General features: G+C 38.3%; 1 protein-coding gene across 11 annotated transcripts in view; it reads right to left on the bottom strand.

The window, feature by feature from the left end:
* NEBL (nebulette) overlaps positions 1 to 27,341 on the bottom strand; it is a 358,626-nt gene that overhangs the window by 46,446 nt on the left and 284,839 nt on the right. For 5 of the 11 annotated variants that reach the window (XR_009356517.1, XM_059183982.1, XM_059183980.1 and 2 more), the window contains 9 exons: positions 26,119 to 26,232; positions 24,400 to 24,501; positions 20,312 to 20,416; positions 18,295 to 18,402; positions 13,222 to 13,332; positions 10,583 to 10,693; positions 8,102 to 8,212; positions 3,243 to 3,353; positions 2,965 to 3,075 (listed from right to left, as the gene is read on the bottom strand). The exons of 2 other annotated variants lie outside the window; for them this stretch is intronic. Coding sequence is in view for 8 of the 9 variants with exons in the window: in XM_059183982.1 (XP_059039965.1) it covers positions 2,965 to 3,075; positions 3,243 to 3,353; positions 8,102 to 8,212; positions 10,583 to 10,693; positions 13,222 to 13,332; positions 18,295 to 18,402; positions 20,312 to 20,416; positions 24,400 to 24,501; positions 26,119 to 26,232 (984 nt within the window). In the remaining variant the exon portion in view is untranslated. The remainder of the gene's footprint in view (positions 1 to 2,964; positions 3,076 to 3,242; positions 3,354 to 8,101; positions 8,213 to 10,582; positions 10,694 to 13,221; positions 13,333 to 18,294; positions 18,403 to 20,311; positions 20,417 to 24,399; positions 24,502 to 26,118; positions 26,233 to 27,341) is intronic. 4 more of the 11 variants (XM_059183984.1, XM_059183983.1, XM_059183981.1 and 1 more) reach the window with 4 other exon arrangements.

Genomic DNA, 27,341 nt, shown 5'->3' with positions numbered 1-27,341 from the left:
CATGTATGAGAGATAGAAAATAGTGCAGCTTCCAACTCTACTATTCCACATGGCTCATATCCTCATAAATTATATCTTATGGTTCAAAGCAGTTGTTGATGGGACAGCAGAAATAAAAGGAATAAGCAAACAGTAAGCAAAGAGTCCAGAGAAACAGGCTGCCTCTTCTCAGGAAACGGTTCCCACCCTAGTCCGTCAAAAGGCTTCCAGAGGCCTTGGCCTCTGTGCCATTTCTAAGATTAGAAACTTGTGATATTGTGACTTATGGTAAGAAATACATATTTGGTTTTTGTCCCTATTTCTGGCACAGAGCTCCTAAAACTGTCAGAATTTCCTGTGATGAGAGTGGTTAAAATATCTTTAGTCATGTTAGTGAAATGATTTTTGGACTACACTTAAGGATGGGACTGGTTGCCAGGGGTAACCAAACAAGCAATTAGAGGGTTAGAACTTTCAGTCCCCAACCCACAACCTCTAGGGAGAGGAGAGGAGCTGGAGCCTGAATCAATCATCAATACCCAGAGTTGAATGTAATGAAGCTTCCATAAAACCCAAAAGGAGAGGGTTCAGAGAGCTTAAGGTTGGTGAACATGGTGAGATTTAGGGGAAATGGGGAATGAACCTAGAGAGAGCTTGGAAGCTCCATGACCCTTCCTCATGCATCTCTTCAATGCATCTCTACCAATGCATCTCTTCCATCTGGCTGTTCCTGAGTTATATCCTTTTATAAAAAACTGCTGATCTAGTAAGTTCCATCTGCTGCTCTAGCAAATGAACCCCGAGTACGGGGTCCTGGGAACCTGTGATCTACAGCCTGTTGACCAAAAAGCACAGGTGAAGAACTGAGCTTGCAATTGGCATCTGAAAAGGGGAGGGGAACCATCCTGTAGGACTGAGCCCATAACCTGTAGAACTTGGTGCCAGCTTCTAGTAGACAGTGCCAGAATTGAGTTGAATTCTCCAGTCCCCTGCTGATGTCCAAGAATTGTTTGTTGGTGTGGGGAAGCCTCCACATACATGCATTGGAATTGGTGACAAGAACCCTAAGAAACCCAGTCTTTCATGAGCAGCCCCAGTCTCTGTTCAAGGTAGTCCTATAGCTCCTACAAGTAACATGGCTTTCTATTTGCACTATTTTTCATGCTTCGGGATTTGTGCTTTGTTTCCTACTTCAGAAAAAGATACATTTGTATAATGGAAAGATACTAGTATTTCTGTAGTTGAGATTAAAATCTCAATTTTCTGTGTACTAAATGTATTACTATAGTAATACATTATAGTAACTTATAAGCTCTGGTCCAATCTGGGCCATACCTTCAATGAGTACCCATGTTTATATAGTCATAGGTATGGTTCAAAATACACATTAACTAATTAAATCAACTCTCCAAGCAGATGGTGTTACTATCCCCTCTTACAGATGGGGAAACTGAGACACTCGCTAAGAAGTGTCAGAGTCAGGATTCAACCCAGGCACTCTGGGCCCAAAGTCAGTGAAGTTAACACTTGCTTGTCGGGAAAGGTAATGATTGTTTGTGTTGAGACTCAGCACAGCATTGTTACAATATCATAAGTATTCCATTGTATCCAAAATAATGAAAATTCCTTGAAGTTAGATGTATCCTTCTGTCCCACACAAACAAAGCAACACTGTTAAGCTAAGGCAAGAATGCTGACAACTCAGGCATCGCTTCCCATGGGAAGCCCTTACCTTTGGAGGGTATATATCATGGTAGCATATATCATGGTGGGTAGTACTGTATTTGTGTGATTATTTGATTATTAAACTATGAGATTAGTTCCCCAAGGGCAAAACCATGCCTAATTTTACACGTAAGTGGGTGCTCAGAAAGTATTTACTGAATGAATGAATGAGATTGACATTCTTGAAACAGTAACTTTTCTCCACTGACTCCTATGACCCTTTACTTGGTTTATATATTTATTTATAATTTTAGTCACTTGATATAGTTAGAGCCAACTTTTCCTAGTTCAGGTGGCACCAGGAGACACTGAGGGCAGATGGCCATGCACTTCAGGACCATCCCACAGCTGTGACATCTGAGGAGGCCGAGAAGCAGACAATTCCTTTGACATTTGACTCTGTCGTCTGGAGACGCCCTTTAGATGTTCGGATTCTGCTTGTGCTTTAATGAGAATTCTAACAAATTTGGTCAGATTTTGTTGAAAATTCTTTTCATCATAAATCCCCTTCATCAAATGTAATTCCTTTGTCAATTTTCTATCACCATTTTAATTTTTTCATTCCCCTTTACTGTTTTTTTTTTTTCCATTGGGATTCATTCTTTTCCTTGTAAATTTTATAGCGAAGACAATATTCCCTAATGAATTTTTTGCCCAGATCAGATTTTATCCATAACTTCTTCCATGAGATTTATTCTTTTGTGGTTATATCCAAATCCAGCTTTACTAGAGCTTTTTTTTCAACAAGTCTTTAGAGAGGATGTGTGACAGGTCACACTTGGTAAATTAAATTTTACAAAGAAGACCATTTTTCTCTTAATTTTTAGTTAATGTTCAATTTCACCTTCCACCTTGCACCTTGTTTTATTCATTCTTCATTGGAACTGACTATTTAGGGATAATATTCATTATTACTATGAGATGGTTAATAGACAAACTCATCTGTAATCTTTTCTCTGTAGTGTGAGCTCTGGATTCAAGTGTGCACTAGAGTCAAAAACTAAAAATAAAAAGGATCACAGTGTTGTTGGACTCAAACAGGGGAGCTCAGACACTCAATAACAGCCACTGAATTGAATTTACAGCAAATGTCCTTCCATTAGTGAGTTTAATCAAGTTTGACCAATAGCTCCTAGAATAGAGTGCAGTGACTTTGAATACAGTGCCCTCCAAAAAATACCAGTCTTAGAGACACACAAGGCACATGGGGACTGAAAATCAGAAAATGGTATTCAGAGTCTCTTTACTCCCTCCACCAACCTGGCTGTAGATTTCTGATGCTCTCTTGGCTCGTAGTATGTCCAGGATGTCCATGCTCACTTGCATTCCTTTCCCCTTAATTTCATTTTCCAGATCTTTCTTATATTCTTTCTAAACGAACAGAAAATAATCTTCAGAGCTTCGCTTCTCCTTCCAGAGCAAGGCTGATATGTATGTGTTTGAATCTCAAGGCTACACGTGTGAAAATGCCATTTATACTTTTTCTATACACAGATCATCGTGTCTGTTGTAAACTTTGTATCTTATGGGTTCCTTACCTGGCTGGCCATTTCCGATGCTTTCTTGGCTCTCTGGATATCAGGAGTGTCTGGGCCCACTTGCATGCCCTTCCCTCTTATTTCAGTCTCCAGATCTTTCTTATAGTCTTTCTGGAGAAAATAAAACATGCAGTGAGGGCTCCACAAGAACGTGAAAAACTGTTAACAACTGTGCTGGCATCTCACATCAAGATCATGGCTTTGGACTCTTATTTCTACAAAACTAGGAAGAGTTTTAAAACTTGTGGGAGGAACATGGCTTGGAGTGACTTAGTCACAAGGGATCAGAAGGCTCCTGCCCACTAACCTGAATTAAGAAAGGAAACACAGTTAGCTAAAGAGGAAGTTTTTCTATTTCAGTACAATAAAATTGATCAGTTATTGGTTAACATATAACTCATCTGATGAGTATCAGTAGGATGTCATTGCCAAATTGTCACTTTTTGCTCTGCGGTGAATAATTATTGCTGGTTGCTTCCTTGGAATCCAACCGCTGTTACCCCCAACTCCCATTAGCTCCCTGCTTTGCCACTGGGCAACTCACAGCTCCCCCATACTAGACCATTCAGCTTGGGTGAGGCTGGCCCAAGTCAGGGGGTCCTGTTGGGCTCACATAAATTTACCATTATACCCCATCCCTTGGGGTACAGGGAATGGGGTATAATCACAATATGATTTATGATTTATGAAGTTCCATCCCTGGCCCTTCCAGAATTCTCTAGGGACGAGTAGGATTCTTCTTCCACACATGCTATCAAGAAGCTTTCCCTCTTCTTCTAGACATTGATGGAGAAAGAAGAAGCCCCAGGAACCGCTAAGAACTTCTTTGCAAACAAAAGAAAGCCTGCCTGAGAACTGAAGATAGAGACTGAAACTCAATTACATTGTCTGAGACCCAGAGCAAGCCCAGCCTAGGGCTTCCTCTACTGTCTAGTTCTAAAAACCATAAATTATCTGCTTATTTTGAGAAGCCTGAATTGAATTATGTGTTACTTACAAAATAGTCATAATTACCCAGACACAACATGTCTCTAAGACTCGTCACATTTTAAAACAGATTATAAAAAATCAAGCAGGCTGTAGACTTAAATTGTACACTTTTCAGTGTGTATGGATTCTTCAATGAAAAATGGTATTACAAGAAAAAAAAAACATTGCTGTATCTAATTACATCTCTTCTAAAACAGTTATTTGCGATCATGTTGACGTAGCCTAGATGTGACATAATCTAGATTTGCAGTTTTCCTGCAATGGCATAAATGTTGGCTTGCTTATTTGTGATATCCTTTATTTTAAAAGGTATAAACGAAGATCTCAATCTCAGAAAAATATTACATTTTTTCCTATCTTCGACTCATAACTTATTTTCACGGACTTGGAGTCTCGGTTTCACATTTCTGAATACAATTTAAATAATAGCATTTAACCTTCAAAATCATAATATTCCATTATTACTGTGTGTATTAAAAAAAATGTCTAGTAAGCCTCTTTAAGACCCCCAAACAAAGCACCTCATTTGAAGGACAATGTATATAGAAAGTGAGGCACTAATCATAGATAGTCCCCAAGGTCCCAGGGTAGAAGTATGTCATTTAATTTTGCAATATGAATGTTCAAATCTAAAAGCATACTCAAGCACATCAATAGATTACATAGGACCTTAGTTACATCGTTTACATACTAATGTATAATAAAACACCCTAAAGTCCTGAAGGTTTAAGAAAAAACATGATGGCACCTATATTCCAAGAAGACAAGCCCCAATGCACAAGAGTTTTATAGGTTCTGCCTGAGTCATGTCTGCTAATCTCCTATTGGCTAATAGAAAGTCACATGGTCAATTCCATAGGTTCTGGAGGGTTTAACTATTGGAAGTGATTCATGTAACAATATATGCCATATTAATTTCCTTGGAAAGTTAAGCCTCAAAAGTCCCAAAGTTTGGTTGAAATGGATGTGAGAGCCTAGCAACTGGGCAAAATGGGACATGGCTAGGATTACATACAAATGAGACCTTTGGATTGCAAAAATAACAGCACGGCTATAATTATGATGTACATATAACTATAGGACACCTGACTCCCCTAGGCCTTTCTTTCCCCTAGCTTCTCAAGAACTAGCAGACATTCCTAAGCTACACACAGAAATTGAAAGCAGCATATTGTTGAATAAAACAAGTCTATACCGTTCAAGGAAAGACATGACATTCTAACGTTTCATGAAAAGAAAGTGTCTTAGAGGCCCTTAGATAAAAGTGTGAAATACATAATTTGTAGTCTTTCCACATTGTTCTCTCCATGGAAAGGATGCCTTCTTTTGGCTTCAACTCTCAGACTGATTTTGAAGGCTCTTCTCCAGCCTTGAATTCCTCACTCCCAAACCTCCTACTCTAAGCCAGTACATTGAACTAACACTGGATGTTTCCCCCTCCTAATAAAAAGAAGCATTTCCGAGATTTATAAGTAATAGTTTGATAGTTTCAAGTAGCTAGTTACTTGGAATCCCAAGGAGGCCACCATTAAAAAGTACCCTTACATCTAAGGAATGAATAACTAGAAAGAACAACTGGGCAAAGACCAGGGAAAGAACTTTCCAGAAGAAAACAGCACTGTGCAGAGACTGCAAGTCTGTGAGGCTGGAGCACAATCATAATGGGCAAGAGAAGAGGGGAATAAGATAAGAATGGCAGAAGAGAGGCTCTGAATGCAGCAGCAAGGAGTGGGGCATTTATACTGGACATAACTGGAAACCATTGGAGAGTTCTAAGTAGTGAGACTAACATAATTTAACGTGATTTTCCAAGGATGCTTCTGACTGTTGGGTAAAGAATGGCTATGAAGAGGACAAAAATGGAAGCAGAATTCTAGTTAGAAGCCATTGCAGGGATCTAGGTGACAAACATGGTAGCTTGGACTAGGGTGGAGAGAAGTAGATGGATTTAGAAATCATTTTGGGGGCAGAGTCAATAAAAGTTGCTGATGAGAAGAATCCAAGCGACTTCGGCGATCTCACTGATGACATTTGCTAAGAAGGGAGTGGAAAAGGAAAGCAGATCCGGGGGAAAATTAAGCCCTCTGGTTTTATTGTGTTAATATTGAGATCCTGTTACTACATTTTACATGTCATTTACATGCGGTAATGCCAATGAGACATCAAAAGGTAAATGGTTACATATTCACATCTAAGTTATGAAACAATTTTGCTATAAGAATGAGGTAGAACTATATGAAGTAATATGGAAAAAGGTCTATAATATTAAGTCAGAAAACCAAGTACGGGAAAAAAAAATACATGGTATTTAAGGACTTTTTAAGTCTACGTGTACATAAGTGTTATGTTTATCTATATACACATAAAAATAGATCCAGAAGGCTCTACAACAAATCTGCAACAATGGCTATATTTCAGGAGAATGGAAGGAGGGGTCAAGTCAAAGGAGGTTTTCAAGGGCCTGTTCAGTATGCATCCCCCCCAACTCTTGTCATTTCTAAATAAAACCTCTATTGCTCAAGACTCCTATGGCCATCTCCAGATCCTTTTTCCAAACCAGTTATGACCCTTCCATTCCCCTGGCCAGACCCTAACCCTGGGAATGTAAGCAGATCCCAACGCAGCAGCAGACTAGAGGGCATTTAATCAGCTCCCTCACACCCTCCAGATTTCCTGCGGGGAGTCAGTCCTGAGCCAGCTCTTCCTAACTGCAAACACATTACATTACAGCTCTCAGAGTAGCCCCACTGAAACACCCCCCAACCAGCCTTGAGGTAAGTGGGCAGCACTCCTTAGCCTTCTCCCCAAAATTCTCTTTACAAATGTTTCTCACAAAATCAGCTCTTCCCAAATACCCTCTACTCCAGTGACGCTCGTACATTCTCGAAATTTCTGGAGGAGTTCCAGAGGTATGGAACTGGTTCTGGGATATTGCCTTCAAAAAACTACGCATTTATGGTCTGACTCCTACAACATTGTTATCTATTCTCTATCACATCATAGCCTCTAAGCCAAAACTTCTAAACTAATATCCTGCTGTTACATGCATTACATGAAGAGGAAAATATTAGATGAAAGAACACGGTCATTCAGGACATAGAACACTTCAATCCAAAATGCTAACCCGGTAGGAATTTCCAGCATGGTGATGAGGTCAATGGGGTATTTTCAGAATGTGCAACCAAATCATACAGAAATGGTTATCACTGTCAGGCTAGAGTCTCAATATGTGATTTTCAAGGTCTGTTCAGAAAGTGGGAAACGCAGATGTACGGAGAGGCACATGACCTATCCTTAAAGAAAACATAGCATGAAAACATTTATTATAGCCCAGATGAATGTGAAATTTGTTGTATTCCAAGGATAAGATAAGAAAGAGGGGGTGTGGGTTTCTTGTGTGTGTGTGTGTGTGTGTGTGTGTGTTCTATTAAAATGCCCTCCCCCTAGTTTTCTTTGATATATTTAAAGGAAATGAGTAAATCAGGAACTAAACATTTTCAAACAAACATGCTGATTTGGAATGGTCTCCATTCCAAACTTTTAAACTAATCACAAAGCTTTGGGGAACTCCATGTACTAATTGGGAGATTAATATGATTTGTGAAGTTCCGAATACAGGTTTTTTTGTTTTTTGTTTTTATTTTATTTATTTATTTGACAGAGAGAGAGACAGCGAGAGAGGGAACACAAGCAGGGGGGGTGTGAGAGGGAGAAGCAGGCTTCCTGCTGAGCAGGGAGCCTGATACAGGACTTGACTTCAGGACTCTGGGATCAAGAGCTGAGCCAAAGGCAGAGGCTTAACGACTAACGCACCCAGGAGCCCCCTGAAATACAGGTATTAAGACATCTGTACCATTCACTCAACTAACCTGACTAGCTATCTCTGCAGCTTTTTTGGCATGTTGTATTTGAAGGGTGTCAGTGCCAACCTGCATTCCCTTCCCTTTAATTTTTGACTCCAGGTCTTTCTTATATTCTTTCTGTAAAAAACAAACAAACAAACAAAAAAACAGTATTTTGAAATATTCAGACACTCTAAGGACAAACCTGTATCTGTAATCAATGATACCAAAAAATTGCTGAACATATTTTAAAAAAATAGAAGAAAAAAACACACTTTACTTTGTACTATGAAATGATCACCTAGAACTAAGTTTTCTGGACTGCTTAGAAGGGTATCAGCATTCTCACTGGAAAAGGGTATGTAAAGCTTTGAGGTTTTTACTACACATGCTGAGAAGCTTCACTGATAACTGTGTTAGGGGCTGGGGGATAGGAAGGCAGGTTTCGATGAGTTGATGCCATAGAAAGAAGGTTGATTTGGAGACCAGAGTACTCAATTGCTGTGTGACACTGGGAGTGTGTAACCTTTCCGGTTTACTCATCTGAACAATGGGGGCAGTAACTCCTCCATGCACCAGCCGTCTGAGGAGCAATGAGAGCATACAGTATAGTGCTCAGCACACAGTAGGTGTTCAATAACTGATAGCTTCTTTTGGTATTTTACTCCTATACTTGGAGGGCTAAGGCTGACTGACTTACTGGTGTTCCTGCCACCATCCCCTGCCATGCAGCTGTATCTAGACGGACTCCGCCATTGAGAGTCTAAAATGATTTTTCCAGGTATTACCGACAAGTGATTACAAGATCTACCTCTGAAGGTGGGCTGTACGTGTCACCGTAACAGAAGAATCTGTACAGAATTACTAACTTAGGGACATGTGACGTCAATATTAGCCAAAGACATCATAAGTGGTTTTCAATTCTTTAATTCATTTAAAGAACACGGATATGGCCAAAGATGATTACAAATTTTTTTTAAACACATAACAATTTTGAATCTTTTTTTAAAGATTTATTTATTTATTTGAGATTGAGAGAGAGAGAAAGAGAGAGAGAGAGAGTGAGCAAGGGTCAGGGAGAGGGAGAAGCAGGCTCCCTGCTGAACAGGGAGCTCAAAATGGGGCTTGATCCTAGGACTCCAGGATTTTGACCTGAGCTGAAGGCAGACACTTAACCGACAAAGCCACCCAGGCAAGCCTTGAATCTTTTACACTTAGAATGCAATTAAACAACCGAGGAGGGATCACGAGAACCATACCATTACACTCCTCTGCCCTAGACACAATGATTAGGGCGGAAGTAGACACAGGATAGAAGCTGATCCAGTGAGATTCAATCCTAGGACCTTAGCTGTAAATATAAGAAACAGATGTTCAGGGGCACCTGGGTGGCTCATCTGGTTAAGCATCTCCCTTTGGCTTAAGTCATGATCTCAGAGTCCTGGGATCAAACCCTGCAATGGGCTCCCTGCTCAGGAGTGAGCCTGCTTCTCCCTCTCACACTCCCCGGGTTTGTGTTCCCTCTCTCGGTGTCTCTCTCTGTCAGGTGATAAATAAAATCTTAAAAAAAAAAAAAAAAAAAAAAGAAAAGAAAGAAACAGATGCTCACTTCCTATTGGGATTACTGGAATGGATAGGAGTTATCCTACTGTTAGGATGAGCCATCACTTGGAGATAGCTTCCCAAGGTTGAAGCAATAAAGACAACAGAACTGAGAGACGAAGGAAGAGAGACGTCTTTTGGATTCCAACCTGAAGGAAACTTGACTTCCGACTTCTCTATTCATAAGCCAAAACATTCCCTTTGTTGCTTCACCCAGTTTGAGTTGGGTCCCTGTCATCTGCAGCCTGCCTACAGGGTCACCGTCATCATGATTACCTCAGTTTATGAACCTATGGGGACACCACTTTCCATTTCTCATTGCTCAGTTCAGCTAGATTCTCCTCAAAGTGCAGGGTCATTATCTGACACCAAAGTAATGACGTAACACAAGGATGAAAGGACCGAGCTCTTCGGGGGCATTTCATTCTTCCCCACAAATTCCATGTACAGTGAGCAAAGTCACTCACTTCATAAAGAGCTTTATGTGGGCTCACTGAGCAGTGGACGCACGGTGTGGGGGCTCCGTTGGGTAGAGAGCGGGAGAGCACATGACCTGCACCATAGTAACTGACAGAGCTTGTAATACACATTCCCAATCCTCTGCCTTTTACTTCCTTAAAAATTCAAATTGAATCTATAATTATTCTAGTTTATTAAACACATTTTTTCTCTTCAAGGGGGAAATGGTCATTTTTCTCATACCACATGGAAAGGTGATGGTGAATATCTTTTCTTTTTTTTTTTTCCTTTAATTCCTTGACTGGAAAATGACTACTAGGAATAGCTACTTCTTATCACCTGGCACATAAAAGTTACAGAATGTATATAAATCTTTGAAAAAGATTTACAGACAAGGAAGTCAGCTGAAAATTCATACATTTTCAGTTGCTAAATAAATAAACTTACCTCACTAGCCATTTCAGATGCACGTTTTGCTCTTTGAATATCAAGAACGTCTGGGTTAAGTTCCATCCCTTTGCCTCTTATTTCATTTTCCAGATCTTTCTTATATTCCTTCTATGAGACAAGAACATGACAGTTCAAAAATTTCTGGGATACCCTTTAATTGATATACCATGTCACATGCTTTCTAGAGACCAAAGAAAGGAGAAAATATTTCTAGGAAGTTATGAATCAGACTCCTGAGTATTTATGCTCCTAATTTTCTACAGAGACTCTATTTTCTCTTTTAGTCATGTTTAGAGTGGCTTCCAATTTTATCAGGATTTTCCCTTTCATCCTGACTTCCAGTATATTTGGTACCATATTGGTGCCATATTTTAAAAAGATGTCTTCCTTTTAAGTGGTGAGGAAGATCTTAGGAATGGATGCTTCTTATTAATTATTTGAAGTATTTCTTTGAAAGCTGTCTATAAAATATGAATCACCAAAAGACCATACTTGAAAAAGAATTGGAAATTACAAAATCAAAAGGATTGATGTAGCGAAAGTTTAAAAAAAATCAACTTTATTCAGATTCATAAAACCAAATAATTTCCTACAGATTGATAATACATAGTTTGAATGTCATCCATTTTAATATTATATTTTAAGTAGATCCAAATGTCTCTACTAATACTCATATATAACTTGAGGTTTTTGTTCTGCTAATGAATTTCTTTTTTTTCCCCTAGTAAATTGTATTACGAAAACAATATATATCTTGATCCAATTCAACTGACTTGCACTTAGGACTAACTTGCCAGATAAAAGATGAGGCTTCCTTTAATAATAAGAAGTTATATTCCAGTAAATTCTAGGGTTCATTTGATGTTATTTTCTCTTTGTCCAGTATAATTAAATTAGCTAGTCCTCTGCTTAACTAATAGTCTAGAAGACACTATAATGATCCGAATGTAATTTTGGAAGGAGCTCTGGAGTCGAAAGACCTGGATGAAAGTAGGGATTCTTTCACTTGTTTGGACATGTGACCTTCAAATGACTTTAAGTAACTGAGCCTTGATTTCCACACGCACAGGCAAAATGAAAATAAAAAAATACTTATTATACTGATGTTAAAGGGCAATTGGGGGAATCAAATGAAATGGAAGTATAAAACAATACTTTGAACATTCTAAATGGCAATATAAATGTAAAAACCATGATAAAGTAAAAAACGCAAAGACAATTTAAAGCTAAATGCATATACTTAGAAAGAAAAGTTTTAATTTCATTAAGTCACTGAGAGTTCCTTTTTAAAAATTAGACTTCTTTAAAATTGAATTTTAAAGATTTTTTAATCATAGTCTTATGGGTCTTTTACTATCCTGATGCAAATATTCTGAATCAATATACCTAAAATAAGATTCTTTCAAAAAGAGAAATAAAAGAGACAGTCAATGTCATTTATGGACCTTAAACTGGATCTAACATTCCATTTGCATGTAAATGATAAAAGAGAGTCTCCTTTCAAAGTTTCATATAAACAGTGCATATTTTGTAAAGGAAAGAAAATAGCAGGAAGTGGCCATTTGATTAGACTTCGACTTCAAAAAGTTCGAGAGGAACTAGGAGTGAGAAAATGTAGGACAGCAAAAGCACTCTTGCATAAACCATATGCCCATTTCAGCCCAACATACTTTACAACAGCGAGGCACATTAAATTTCTAAAAGCAGTTAAACGGTAAAGGCCAGTTGGCATTCAGTTATTAAGGAAGTTCATGTACAGAATCATACTCGAATTTATTTCACTGATTTAAGATATTTCTTTCAGGAGTAGTTTCTTCAGTCAAAATTCAGGGTGAAAAGTTCTGTAATACTTCCCCTTATATGTAAAGAGACTCTATTTAAACAGGGAGTTCAAAGAGCTCCGAGTTACTTTTCAGCCACTAAAAAAAGAAAAAGAAAGAGAAAGAAAAAGAAACTTTGAAAGGGATGGACTATGAGGGTGACATTTTTAATTGCTGGGTTGAAGACCTTAATGTTCGGCAAATGTAATACATCGTGAGCCAAAATGCACCAAGTTGTGGGGGAGGGGAGCAGATTCCTGCTGAGAGTAAAATAAAAAATCAATGTGAGTCCCTATGTTCTCTATGCTAAATATTTCCCCTGCTTAGAACACAATCCACTCCGAAACAATGTGTCATTTACCCAGACCTTCACATCCAAGCCCCTCATTTCTGATGATCAGACGTCCCGAGAATGCTACAGGAGAGTTGCAGAAAACGCTGGTTCTAAAATGCATTTTTGAATAACTAAATTTGAAAGAATGAAGTTTGCCTCACCCATAGTCAGAATAAGAAAAAAAAAAAAAAATCTGCTATAAAACTGTTTACAGAGCTTCTGAGGTACAAACACAGAATCAGAATATTTTTCAAGTTTTTCCAGAAACTCTGGGTGATTTCTTCCCCCAACTTTAAATGGAAATGTGAACACACACTTTCCTGTCTTTAATGAAAATGAAAAACTCTGTTTATAAAGGTCAAAATGAGAGAAAGAGGAATAGATTAATATCCCAGTAAGTAGGGAATTCCGGAGTAAATATTTCCTGGGTTATTTCTTTAGTTTTCTTTCACAATATTTAATAGTAAATCGCAAGACCCTACCTCTTTCAGAAGGTTGGTGATGTACTTTACATGTAAAAATTCTGGAGTCTTGTCTAAATCCAGTGATGACCTTCCTTTAATCTCCTTCTCAAAATCCTCTCTGTAAACTTTCTGTTAAATAAGACCACATAATTTGAAATTTAGAAAACACTCATCACTGTCAGAAAGGTATCAGAACAAGAGTTCCCAGAACAAAACTGAGGTTTGCCTTATAGAATCCTACCACCTTGGAGTCTTCACAGCCACAAGGAAATCACTCCAAATTTACTGTAAATTTTAGAATTCTTACCACACAAAAGAAGAATCATCAAGGACCAGCTGCCTCTGGGAAAGCAGAGTAACGCTGCTGATCACCTTATCAAATTGTCACTATCTGACTCCAGCCCGATTGGAGAGGAAAGCCAATAAAGTTGGTTATTTGAGAATCCCCGGACTGGTTCATTCTTAACGGAGTGGATCCATCCACTGGAAGAAAGTCTGGCCGTGTGGAAAGCCATTCAAAGCATAGGAGCATAAATGTTGAGGTTCTCATCACCCCTTTCACTGGAAGCCTTTTGTGAACGTGACAAAGACCATCTCACGCTGCAGCTTCCGTGTCTTTCTTTAATGATTTTGGCCCTGAAACTGTTTCTCTACCACCTATAAATCAAGTTATACTGTGAGGAGTCTTATCTTCAACCTGATAAATTGTTCTCTAGGAAAGAGCTCTCAGCTAGGAAGTCAAAGGGGCAGATGGTGACTGTGAAGGGCGGACATCCATACCCTCACCTGCCCCTTCGACATTCTTGGCCACCCTTTGGCTAAGAATCCCTCAATTCCAGCATTTGACCCATGGATTTGAAAGCCAATGTAACTCTCACCTTAGGACTGTAAAAACAGTCTCTCTAAATAACAGAGATCTCCATCCATGTGAAGTATTTATCGGACACACAAAAGCCTATATTTTACCAGCTTAGTGTTTTATTCAAATTACATCACAAAGATAATAAATATAAATTCTACAAGAGATTGTTATTAATGCAAAACAAAAGGCCATTTCTGGGTTCATAAGCTACCTATTACAGAGTTAGGTAATTGTGTAAAGAAATTCTCCCAAACCGCGAGGGACGATCAGAGAGATGGTTGTTGCCTCTCCTACGTTTATGTCACATCCAACTATTTAACAAATGATCTGTAGAAAGCCACAGGAAAGAAGAAGAAAAAAAAAAAAAGGTCACAAGAGATGTCCTGGAAACACTAAAATTTAACAAAGTGATTGTTAAAGGAGTTAAAGGAACTATAGATATTCCCAAAGAACAATAAGAAACCACCCTCTTCTTTATGTGGAACTAACTGAAATTATACAGTTATAAGGCTGTATTTCCAGGCCAAAAATGTCTTCTTAAAAAAGCAAAAATAAAAAATTTTATATATTTATTTATTTCAGATCATCCACTTCAAAAAGCCCTTCTCCGGTGAAAAATTTATCTTGCTGAAATAAGTCATTAAGGAAGGTTGATTGACTGGAACAAACAAACAAACAAAACTTTAGTATACTTTTTATGAAACAGAAGACAAAGAAATTTGCAAAGCCAGATTTGGAGATTTCTTCTAGAAAACATATTGATTAAACCTCTATCTGGCATTCGAAGAAATGTGAGAGAAGCTTAATTATAGGCCTAACAGAAACATGAGTGACCACCCTCGACATCATACACATTTAGCTTTACCCAGAGTAGGCTCAAGAAACTCATCGTCAAGCTTACCTCGTAGGAATAAAAAGCATCTGTAACCCAGACGTTTCTCTTTGTGTCCACTTCATTGGTACTATATCTAAAGGCATCTTTCACATCAACCTCGGTCTGACTATGATTTTTAGATATTTTATGTTTCTAGCCTTTGTAGTATAAATTTGAGCCAAAAATATTTTCTATTGAAAGGTTTCTCTCTCCTCAAACCCTGCTGAGCAGAAACACAACTGCTGAGCCTAAAAATCTAATAGCCAGGGGCTATAATTAAAGGGAAAACATGTGTCAGCCCCTGCAAAGGATAATTTCCCCTCAGCGACAATACCAGAAATCAGAATAGCAAAAATTGAAAGCCAATATTAACAAAAGGCCCACAAAGTCCCCGATGTAGGCGAATTCCGTAGCATATAATAAATACATTACTATAGTTAAACCTTAAAGCTGTTGGCACCTGATGTCAAAACAGCCAACCAGAAGGAATCGATTAGTTCATTTGACTGATTTGGAGTGGGGTTTTTTTTTGGGGGGGGGGGTTATTGTTTGTTTTGTTTTGTTTTTTTCAGTTATCGACATTTTTTTTTTTTTCGACATTTTATCTTCATTTTGTACCACGTAGGCATAGCAATGTTTGTAAAAGCAAAGCGCTGGTTCTCAGATTTCCAAGATCAGCACAAGGAAACATGTCTATGTAGAAACAACAGCACTTTTTCAGAAGGTATGCTTGAAGGCCCTGTCATCTGTATAGTGAAATTTGGTCTTGGGGAATCTTCCTGTTTCAAGGGTCTATCCCCAGCAGGAACAAAAAAATCAACTAAGCATTTCATATAAAGAAAAACAACTTGGTCTACTTTGCCCACTGCATCTCTGAGAGGCAGATTATCTATATATTTTGGGCTTGTTTGTTTGTTTAAATCCACCTGGTTTTTATGACTTTAAGTTAGGGGAACAGTCGTTTTCTTCAATGAGTCTGTGTTTCTCAAAGAATGGTTGCGGAACCACCCACATCAGAAGCTCCTGGGATATTGTTAAGTAGGATTCCCAGTCTCCACTGGCCGACTCATGGAGGACCTCCTGAGGCAGTGGGGTGGGGATATGCATTCCCAAGATGCTTCCCCGAGACTTACCACAGACGGTTTGAGTACCGGAGCCATGGGGAGAAAGAAGCGGAGGGAAAAGGCAGGCTTCAGAAGAGAAAGTACAAAGAGGATCAAAGAGCGGAAAACGGGGGAACATGTCCCTCTATGAGTAAGACAAGAAGATGTAGCCCAAACACCTGAATAATAAGAGCCTGGGGCTGGCGGGAAGAAGACAGAAAGCCCAGTCTGAAGGTGCCGGTCTTCTCCTTGAAGGATGACGCGTGACTATCAGTGAGAGCCTGGTGACAACTGACACAGGCCACAAGTTATGGAAGCCCAACCGGGAGGCTCAACCCAGAAGCTGCCTTCCAGCTCCCCACCTGGTAACGGCACAGTACTCTGCATACTATTCTCGAAATGCAGAAAAGGTGGTATGGACTGAATGTCTGTATTGCCCCAAAATTTATACGTGGAAACCCCACACCACCCTCAAAGTGATGCATTTGGAGGTCGGGACTTTGGAAAGTGATAAGGACAGATGAGGTCATGGGGGTGGAGCCCTCGCGATGGGGTTAGTGCCCTCAAACTCATCACAAGAGAGTTTGCTCCCTCTCCGCTATCCTCCATGTGGGAACACAGTGAGAAGGCACCCCAAAGACAGTCTCTCCAGAATTCTGACCTGCTGGCACCCTGATCTAGGACCTCCAGCCTCCAAACCGTAAGAAATAAATTTCTGTTGTTTAAGACCCCCAGTCTGTGGCACTTGGTTAATAGTGGCCAAAACTAAGACAATGATTGTCCCATAAAAGTTTTCCCATTAAATGTAAGTTGTTGTCAGGCTTCTGAACTATGACCAAATTTACCTCTCTGCTAATTCAGTTAAAACAAACAGCTAATTTCGTCAAAATATTCACTTATTTCTTGGTCGAACTTCTCTCAATGGCTTCAAAAGCTATGAGATATGACAAAACAAGCAATTTTCTCTTTTCTTGTCTGAAGACACAATTAAACAACTTGGACAATTCAACAAGCCCCCGTAATGTCTGACTGCCCTTTCCCTGGAAAGAGGAATTATAACACACAGCAGCATAAATAACAACAATAGCACATATGCTGTTTTCAAAATTCCTATGAGAGTTTCATTGTCCAGAAGTTCTCATTTCTCCCTGTTTTGGTATTTATTGTTACTGGAGAATAGACAAGATCGTGCCCACAGAGCACACCTGGCGTGGGGCCGTAATCGGCTGATCTGCTCTCCACTATTTCTGTCTCTTTGAGGTAATAACTTGGTGCACCCACAGAATCTGGGTGTTGGCAGAGAAAACCTTCTCTGTCTGGTGTCTGGTCCCAAAAAACGTACAGAAGGAAAGAGCAGAAGAAATCTCACTAGGATGAAGCAAAACTGGGCAATATCTGGATATGATTCGGCATCATTTTAAGTAGAACATGGAATGCATATGTACAAAAAATTCTTAACTGCTCTTTTCTCTTGATATTTTAAAACTTTCGATGTCACTGTTTGGGGGGGATGGGAGGACTGTGGGGAGAATCAACCAAGTTAGGGAACAGAAAAAAAGAGAATCACTCATGATTGGACCAGGTCCTAAATCATTGGCATTTACTGGATATGTGATTTCAGACAAGACAGTTAATTTCAGTAGATGATTATCAATTGAGGGATATGCCCACCTAGCATCATTACCTTGAGGGGATTAAATGAGACATATATAAATCTTTTAGCAAACTGCTTAGCACAGAGTAAGCATTTAATAAATGCTAGTTCTATTGTCACTGAAAAAAAAAAGGTAAATATAGCAACCTAGCTCTTCATTTTCTTTCTGCTCATCATAATTTTACATGGACACAACCTGAAAGTGTCAACTTTGTAATCATAGAATGTGAAAGGGCAGTTTCAAAGAGCTCACCTGGCCTCATACTGTATTTGCCAAATAAGAAAAACTTAGGGCCACAGAATCTCAAAGACCCAGACAAGATGCCAGATCTAGAACGGGGATTCCCTGGCCTTCCTGGGCAGTGTGCTTTCCTCTAGACCCATTCAACATTCTGAATCACTTCGCCAGTTCCTTTCAAATGCTAAAACACCAAATGCGCATCAAACAGTTATAACAGAGGCAGCTGGCTGGCTCAGTTGGGAGAGCATGTGACTCTTGATCTCAAGGTCCTGAGTTTGAGCCCCATGTTGGACACAAAATCACTTAAAAATAAATAAACTTAAAAAAAAAAGTTCATAACATATCAAAGGGACGCACCTCACTCCGCATCTTCTGAGCCTCCTTTGAAGCTTGATATGAGGGTGTCTCAACAAATTCAAGCATTGATTTCCCCTTATTTTTCTCATACTCTTCTTTGTATTTAACCTGCATTGAAAAAAAGTATAAAAAGCACATAAAGCTCACAAGCCCTTGTACCAATAGAGCAAAATAAAATAAATACATCTGAAATTAATCATCCTAGTTTCTAACATTGTATTATTCTGGCCTTTTGGGTTGGTCACTGGGTTCCCTGTGGTAAATGACATATAAAAGAAGTAAACAGGTAATATACAGAAATATTTGTGGACTAAAAATAATTTAGAACTACTAAATGCAGTTCTAGGACTTGGATGAATTATTTAAATTGCTCGGATATATAGATATATCTCATGTACATGGGGTTAATATATATACACTAATGGTACACACATATATACATAGAGACAGATCCCTGTGATGCCTTCGAATGTCTATCAGAAAATCATGAACAAGGAGGAAAACACAGGTGTGATTCTCTTTCTTTCAAAGGGAAGACAGTGTTCTCTGGGACTATTATCTTCTTCCATAGACACTGAGTAACACCCACACACAGAGATTTTATGTAATTGCTTTCAGTTTTGCCCTGCATTATTTAATAATATCCTATCATGAATTATTTATTTCAGTTACAACCAACCTCTTTCGTATTTTAGTTTGTAAAAGGATCTATATTTTCTAATTCCTTATAACAGAAACGAGAATTATATATAAGGTGTCAGAATGATCAGCTTTTTCTTAGCAATAATACGCCTTTTAGAATTACATTCACAAAAAAAGTTTTGATCATGATTCATTTCATTCAGAAATGCATCTTCATTACAATTCTTATTTGTGGGGCACCTGGGTGACTCAGGTGGTTTAAATGGCTGCCTTCAACTCAGGTCATGATCCCAGGGTCCTGGGACCGAGCTCAGTGGAAAGCCTGCTTCCCCCCCACTGCCTGCTACTCTGCCAACTTGTGCTCTCTATCATTCTGTCAAATAAATATAAATCTTTTTTAAAAAATAATAAAATAAAATTCTTATGTATAAATAATTTTTTGAAATTGTTTCTTAACTTATGTAGTAATAGCACTTTTAATGATGATTAAATCCAAAAGTAGTTGTTCAATACTTAGAAGTTTGTGGTAGCAGGAAATGTAACAGGTTTTTAAATTCCTATTTGTAGGCCTATTTTTGTTTTAGAGAAGTATGATAGAGTGATCAATGAAAGTGTTTGAAGTGTAGTAACATACTAGGATACGTAATAACATATGCGAGGATAAAACTTTGTAGGAAAAATTAAATAAATAAAAGTAAGAATACAAAGAGAAAAAAAAATGTAGGTTTCCAAACCTTAAAGGATAGCCAATTTGTTTATTTTTTAAATGAAGATGGGTATCAAATCATTAAGGAGTTTATGTTCCACAGGATACATTTAATGGAGTGATGTAAAATTATATTTTAGTAGATGCTGGAATGACATCTTTTGCAACTACTGAAACTCAGAATAAAAAAATGTATAGATAACACCCTTAAAAAGTTCACAGGGAAGGTTTTTTTTTTTTTTTAATTTCATTCAGGGAATACACAGAATTTTATACTTGAAAGAAACATTAATGTAAGATAATTTTTAATAACACTTCTAACTGATCTGAGAAATTCTAATAAACTTGGCACCTTGGAAAATTAATTTTGCAGCTCACGATGACAAATTAGTACACTATGAAAACTGAAATTATCATGAGATTTGATCATGGTTTAATTAACTGATATACTGTAAGCTTAAAATTGTGTGAAGTAACTTATTTTATGAAATGCTTTTACACGGAAACATGGTTCCTGCTCTCCCACCCCAGTCACAGAGAGCAGCGTCTGAGATTTTCCGAAGCGATGCTCACTTCCTCAGGAGGTAGGCTCTGCTCCCCCTTCTTGGGGGAGGTGTGTGGCAGTGCGTGGGTGAAGGGTCTGGATGGGTGTGGGGGAGGGGCACACACCTGGCTCTGGAGCGTGGCATTGCCTTTATGGTGCAGGTGTTCAGCAGCATCCGCGTCAAAATGATACATTCCTTTGTTTTCCTCAAAAAGCTTTCTATACTCGTGCTAAAATAGAGAACATGAACATACATACAAAATAAAATAAAATAAAATAAAAGAGACCCATGAGAACAGTCAATACATAGGAGCGCAAACTGAAAAATAACAAGCCAACAACAGCTGCAAAGCTAACAAGTCTCATTGCTGCCCTTGTAGATGTCGGACACTGAGGGAAGCGGGCAATGCACCAGGGACCAGCAGCTCGAGGTGGTCCATGGGGGACACCCTAGAGGAACAGGGCACGATTAGCTTTAGCACAATGAAAAAGATGCTGGGGAGTGGCAACGGTAAAACCAGCCACAGGACTCATGCGAACAAGCGAGGTGGGCAAAATAAAGGTGATTTGTTCGGAGCTTATCCTAGAACAGAAGTGTGTTTGATAGCATCTACAAGAAGTAAAGGGAGGAAAGAAGAAAGAATGGAGTAAAGGAAAGATGTTCCGCACGAGGGCTCAGCCTTGAGGAAGACTGAAAGGGTGTGAGAAAAATAAGGGAGTGAGGATTAATTCAACTAATTTTCCTAAAAAGAGAGGGTAGGAGATATCTGGAAGAGAAACAGAGGGGTCTGGGTATAGTCCGTTGAATTTTTAAGGTGAAGAAATTGGATTAGGACTACGATTTAGAGACACAGACAAAGTGGTGAATTTGGAAGAGATGCTAAAACTGGCGACCGAAGGACACCGAGTACAACAGGCCACGAGGAAACAAAAATTGCTTTGTAATTTCTCTCACTGGAGACTGGACACTGCGCTAGTTCACTTCTAGAGGTAAATGGTCACTCTCAAAGACTCAAGACTTGAGCCAAAGCTGGTTGCTCATTCAGCAGTGAGGATTTCAGGGGAAATGGCAGTGTTGCAGGATGTAGGGGGAGGTATGCTGCGTTTGAAAGGGAGCAGGAAAGAGCAGGCTGGAACAGAGCTGACCTTCAAGTCTTAGCAGATGCTCCAGGGATCTGAGAGTGAACCAGGAAGAGGCCCAGCGCCAGGGATGGGGAGCCTGGAAGGATGCATATGAGAACCACCGTTCCATGGGGACACAGCAACAGTCCCCAGAGGCACTTCTGAGATATTAGAGTACAAAGACATGTGTCTCCCAAAACTCTAGCCAGAATAAAGTGAGGGAGTAAAACACCCCAGGAAGCTCATGAAAATGTTCCCATAGTACATCTTGTCAAGAAGAGAACAGATTCTAAATTTCGGCTCCTCTGCTAATTAAATAACCTCAAAGAATAACAGTATACTTAGGGGCTTTATAATTTACTTAAAAGTTATTTTATAATATGTAAATAAAATAATTATGAATCAAACGTAACACGCTAGAATATACTCATATCAAGTTAAAATCAGAACTAGTAAAGCCCAGGATATTATGCCTGCAATAATGGAATAGACTCAGGGAAGGTCAATAAATACTGTCCCCAGTGATCTATTTTAGTGGCAGAGAATTTCAGAAACCGCTCTTTAAAAAACAAAAAACAGAACCTCTTTGAAGAAAGATCTGCAAAAGAATTTTCAAGACTTGCTGTTCCTTATGTAATAGTCTCTGTTGCCTCCTAGTGGGAATGACACAGAGTAACATGCAATACATATTTCACGTTAATGCAAAGTTATCAAAGAAATCGAAAGCTCTATTTTCCAGGGCAAAATGGTCCTTCAAAACTTTAATTAGTACAGCTGTTCAAACTCATAAGTACTAATTTTTTATTCTTACACTATGTGTTTTAAAAAAATGGTGATTTATTTATACTAAAGACATCTAGAGGTCTTTAAAAAACAGTCATTTATAACCAACTGACAACTAATTTTGGCAGAATGTCTGTTTATTAAGCACTTTCTTATTCAATCTTTGGCTAAAATTAAGTTGCCTTATAAATCAGCAAAATTCCAATTCTCTCCACATTAAAATTTTAAAAAGGGCAATTCTAATGTACAATAAATTTCAGCCAATGTATTATCATACATCTTTAATAAATAGATACCTCAGGGTAACATATCTGAGTCTTAAACTTTCTCTCCCATGAAGTAATTATTCAGTCACAATTTTTCTGTGAAGGAAAAATATCTATAACCTAGACAAAAGCACCATCTGAATCAAGACTTAAACTTTTAAAATGGCATATACAATAAATGTAATATATGTCTTTGCTGAGTTTCTCTGCTATCTATCTGTGATAGAAACAATTTGTATTAAGTTATAATTTTTTCACCATTATTATAAGAGAAAGGTCAGTATTTTTTAAGATCTTATGTATTTATTTGACAGAGAGAAATCACAAGTAGATGGAGAGGCAGGCAGAGAGAGAGAGGGAAGCAGGCTCCCCGCTGAGCAGAGAGCCCAATGCGGGACTCGATCCCAGGACCCTGAGATCATGACCTGAGCCGAAGGCAGTGGCTTAACCCACTGAGCCACCCAGGCGCCCCAGAAAGGTCAGTATTCTTGAAGATAATATTGCTTAGGAGAGGCGTGTATTCTTCCAACTACCAAATTTTTAAGTGACCACCATGATATTTTTCTTGTCTTATTTGCGCACAAATCCTCATGTTCTCAGGAAATTTAACTCAAGCACGGATGGAGAAGAGTCAAGGGCAGATGCGACTCAATGATCAAAATGGGATGGATGGCAAAGACTAAACGTGAAGAAAGCAGGCTCCGAGAATAGAAATGTACCAACATTTAGAAACATCCCTAGGGGTCCTAGAGGAAAATGTGAATCTGAAGGGATCACTTGAGGAGTGGAGGAATGTGTGCAGAGGTGGAGAGTGGAGGCTTGCAATGGCAAGAAGGATGAACAAAGTGGGCGGGCCCAGAGTCTAATTCCGTGCCTGATAATCCTCCATGTCTCCTAGCCCACCCAACAGACACAGAGAATGACAGAGAGCTTTTCCTCCCAAGACCAGTGATAAAAGTCAGTTAATTAATTTTAAAATCTCTGAGAATATGAATTATTTACACACGTAATGCACTTCAAGAAGGATGACATCAGTTGAGAAAGGAAGATTACCAAATAATGAACAGAAGTTTCAACACATCAAAGCCAAAGGCAGACATTCTTAAACCTGAATTGAAGCTGTATCTCATTACTCAATAGTTCAGGAACCAGGTCTGGACTACAGATTTTTTTTTTTTTTTTTAAAATCCAGGACTGTGAGCATATCTCCTGAAGATAATTATTTTCACATTTCTTGCCCAACAGAATTTTCCATCTGATCGTACCTGGCCCAAAGCAGCTATTCAATACATCTGGATAATTCTGAGCAAGTGGGTGAGCGTGTGAGTCATTATGAAAATAGATGCAGAAAAAACATGAGGTCAAATTATAGTTCATCGTCACCATGAGCCATTCTGAGAAGTCGGCAGTGGGGCACAGGTGAGCTGGGGTCATCACTTTTGAGAACCCACGGAGTCAGGATCCACACACATTAAATGTTTGAAACAGCATCCTGGAGGTGAGTTCTGATGGAATGATCACTTGGCAGCGTACACAAATATTTTCTTTAGGACATGAAAAAACCATTCACTCCCCCAATCGCTCTGAAGAAACTGGGGAAACCCTCACAAGTCTCAAAGTAGAGTGTCATGTGATGTGGGATTTATTTTCAGGAAAAATACAAATTAGACAAATTTGTATGTTACTGGGACCTAATCCCAGACACTCTGCTCCAGAAAAGAGCAGAGGGCATAAAAGAAGAGATCCTTGATTTAAACCTGACCGCCAAGTGGCTTCCATCTAACTGGGAAGAAGAAAGACAGAAAGAACACTTGTCCATGGGCTTTGAAGCATAGTTGTTTCAACGAGAGAGTTTGCACTGAAGAGATATTAAAGAGCCAGCGAGAAGCCCCTTCGTAGAGCACAGCTTTGGTGGGGTTTAAGAAAGCAAGCCACTACTTTCCCAATGAGTTAGTTATTCAGGGAGGCGTGGCACTCTGGGAGGAAGCAGGTTGGCTCCGTGGAGACACAAGGCACTTTGAGTTGCCATCCAACAGACTTACTCCGCTGAGCATTTTGCTGGTTTTCAAAGCATGCTCTAAAAACAGGTTTGGGAGACCTGAGACTGGCTCGTGCATACTTTGAATGTCTTTCTTGTACTTCACCTATGAAAATAAACATGGAACAAAATACCATCTAAGAGAAGAAAAAGGTGCTTTTGCCTTATGGCCATCATTAATTTTTAATACATCATGAAGTACCAGGCAGTGGTAAATTAACAGGCAAATATACATGTAGCCACTAGGTGGTGCTCGTTTACCAGTGAATGAGTAAAAAAGTTAACTTCTGGGGACTTGCACATATTTTGATAATTGCTTTCATTGTTTACATATTTTAAAAGAGTGATGTTCACAGAATCAAGTAATTTTAATAGGCACTCTGTCTTCGAAACAAAAAATACCAGCTACTATATTCTTTAGAAATTACTACAGTATTTTAATTACATTTTGGAGCAATTTCAGGGCTTTCAGTATTTTTCATCCTATTGCCAACTTTTTTTTTTTAACCAGCTGTTTTGAAAATATAATAATATTAGTACTCATAATATTAAAATATTAATACAAAATATTTGACCACTTATTGTGTGCCAACACTTTTCTAACCACTTTACATGTAGTACGTATTCAATCTCCACAACAACCCTAGTGGAGAGGTATTTTAAGCATCTCCATTTTACAGATAAGTAAACTGAGGCACAGAAAGATGAAGGGATAATATTAGAGGATGTAGAACCGGATTCAAATCCTAGCTGTCTGATTCTAAACCTCCTGCTCCCAGGCTCCATGCTCTGGGTTCCTTTAAGTGTATTCCAACTCTATTTGCTTTACACTTTAACACACACACAGGATAAAAACAAAAGAAAAGGAAGCCGTTCTGATATTCCCAGTGATCCCAAAAGACCATTTCAATTGCTGGTAACAAACACAAGTGAGTTAAGGCACACAAATAACACATACTAAACATTAGTGAAAGTAAGAGATGCTGAGTCCCAACCACCTGGCAGGAGTTGAAAGGTTTAAGTGATCTAACAAAGCAACAGTTCAGCAATTCTTCATCTTAATACGTGTAAAGGGACTCCATATGTCCTTCAACTATAGCAAAGGGGTCTCTTTTCCCCGTTTCCATTTTCACACTCCGCCTAACTCTAATAAAAATTATAAGGCATCTTTTCTTGTAAACTGAAACTTAATTATTTAAAAAAAAAAACAGAATGAAATCAAATCTGTAAAGAAGTATTTCCGAGCATTTACATAAGGGATGGGAAAGAACCCATAAGCCATTACAAAGGGCAATTTCTAAATATCTCTTTATTATAAACTACCGTACACTAGGTTGTACTTTATAGAAGCCCAATTTCCTGGGCATAATTACATGAGTTAACTATTGTCACAACCACTAATTTAAGATACTACACACTACTTTTTTTGCCAAACTCTGTAATCTCTTTCTACGCTTGATCCCATATAATAGTTTTTATTAGCAATACTACTCCTACTGATTAACTAAATAGCAATCAGTAACCATTAATAGTAACTTACAATAATACGTTTTTCTCAAAAAAGCTTCAGGAAAATATGCTTCAGTGTTTTCAACTAAAATTACTTGGAAACTACATGATCTTTAGTAATTACAATACACTTGGGTTCTGAAAATACAAGAGTCAAAAGATATTTAAAAAAATTTTCTATGAGTCATAATTCCCGAATCACAAAGTAACTTACATCGCTCACCAGTGCGGTGGCAAGCTGACTTTGCCTAAAAGAAGCACTTTCCAGAGGATTGTAATGATGTTTCTTATCCTTCATTTCATTATCAAATTTTTCTTTGTATTTAACCTGCCATAAAAGGAAAAAAAAAAAAAAAACAGGATAAATTAAATAGCACATTTATCTTTAAGGCTTCAGAATGACAGAGTTGACTTTTAATTAGATCAGATAAAAGCTACCTTAAAAACGAATGGTAGCAAAGTTTAAATTCCTGGTATTTTTTTTTTCCCCTGGTAAAGCTTAATTAGGCATAAAAAATTTTTTTATGCAAAAACAACCTCTGCTTGAACATTGATCATAAATGCAATTAGGCATGAACTCAAATCCTATTAACAAGAATTATACACTAAAATCTCAGGATTTTTAAATGTCAGTTTCCATTTCTGCACTCTTGTAATCTATGATCAATTAGAAATTGAGACCACAAATGAATGAAAGTCTATCACATTTAGAAAATGGAACCTGAGTCCCAGAATTTGAATATGAATTCTCCTGAGGGAATTATCCCAAATACAGGACATGGTTTGGACTACGGTTTGTTTGTTTGTTTGTTTGTTTTCTCATCATTTCTCATTTGTTCAAAAATTCATTTTTAGGGATTACATTTTCTGAAATGTCCTGAGTCTATTTAATGTGAATTTTTTTTCCTCTGCTTCAGCTCCCTACAGTTGTATTCAGCAGCAAACTATCTATAATATGCACCCTGAATTATTTTTTCTCCTTTTAACAGTAATCTTAGGGCAATCCAAGAAAGGATTATCCACTTATCCTATAGGACTATATAATTTTCTAAGAATAGAGAAATATGCAAATGTAGGTTGTGATAACTATCTGAAATGTAGATATAAATTCTTTACCAAAAACAAAAACCAAAAAACTAGTTACTCAAATCTCACAACCCCTTGGATGCCTGTCTCCAGGAAGAAATGCACAGACCACAACAGCAGAAATGGTTTATTCTCTTGTTGGATTTTTACAATATTACAATTCTCATCATATTTTGTGTTCTTACAGCATTCTCACACAATGCACCTTTATTCATACGTCTTACACCCAGGCCTGGAAGTAATTTTTATTAAGAAGCAATTTGGGAACACTTCACATTATCTATTTTAATCGAAATTATATTGGGTGATATCTTCCTCAAGGATACGCGTGTGACACCTGTGGGAGGAAGG

Source organism: Mustela lutreola, chromosome 8 (assembly GCF_030435805.1).
Source record: "Mustela lutreola isolate mMusLut2 chromosome 8, mMusLut2.pri, whole genome shotgun sequence".
Lineage (NCBI taxonomy): Eukaryota > Metazoa > Chordata > Mammalia > Carnivora > Mustelidae > Mustela > Mustela lutreola.
The sequence above is the reverse complement of the archived record's forward strand: the minus strand, read 5'-3'. Positions and strand labels throughout refer to the sequence as shown.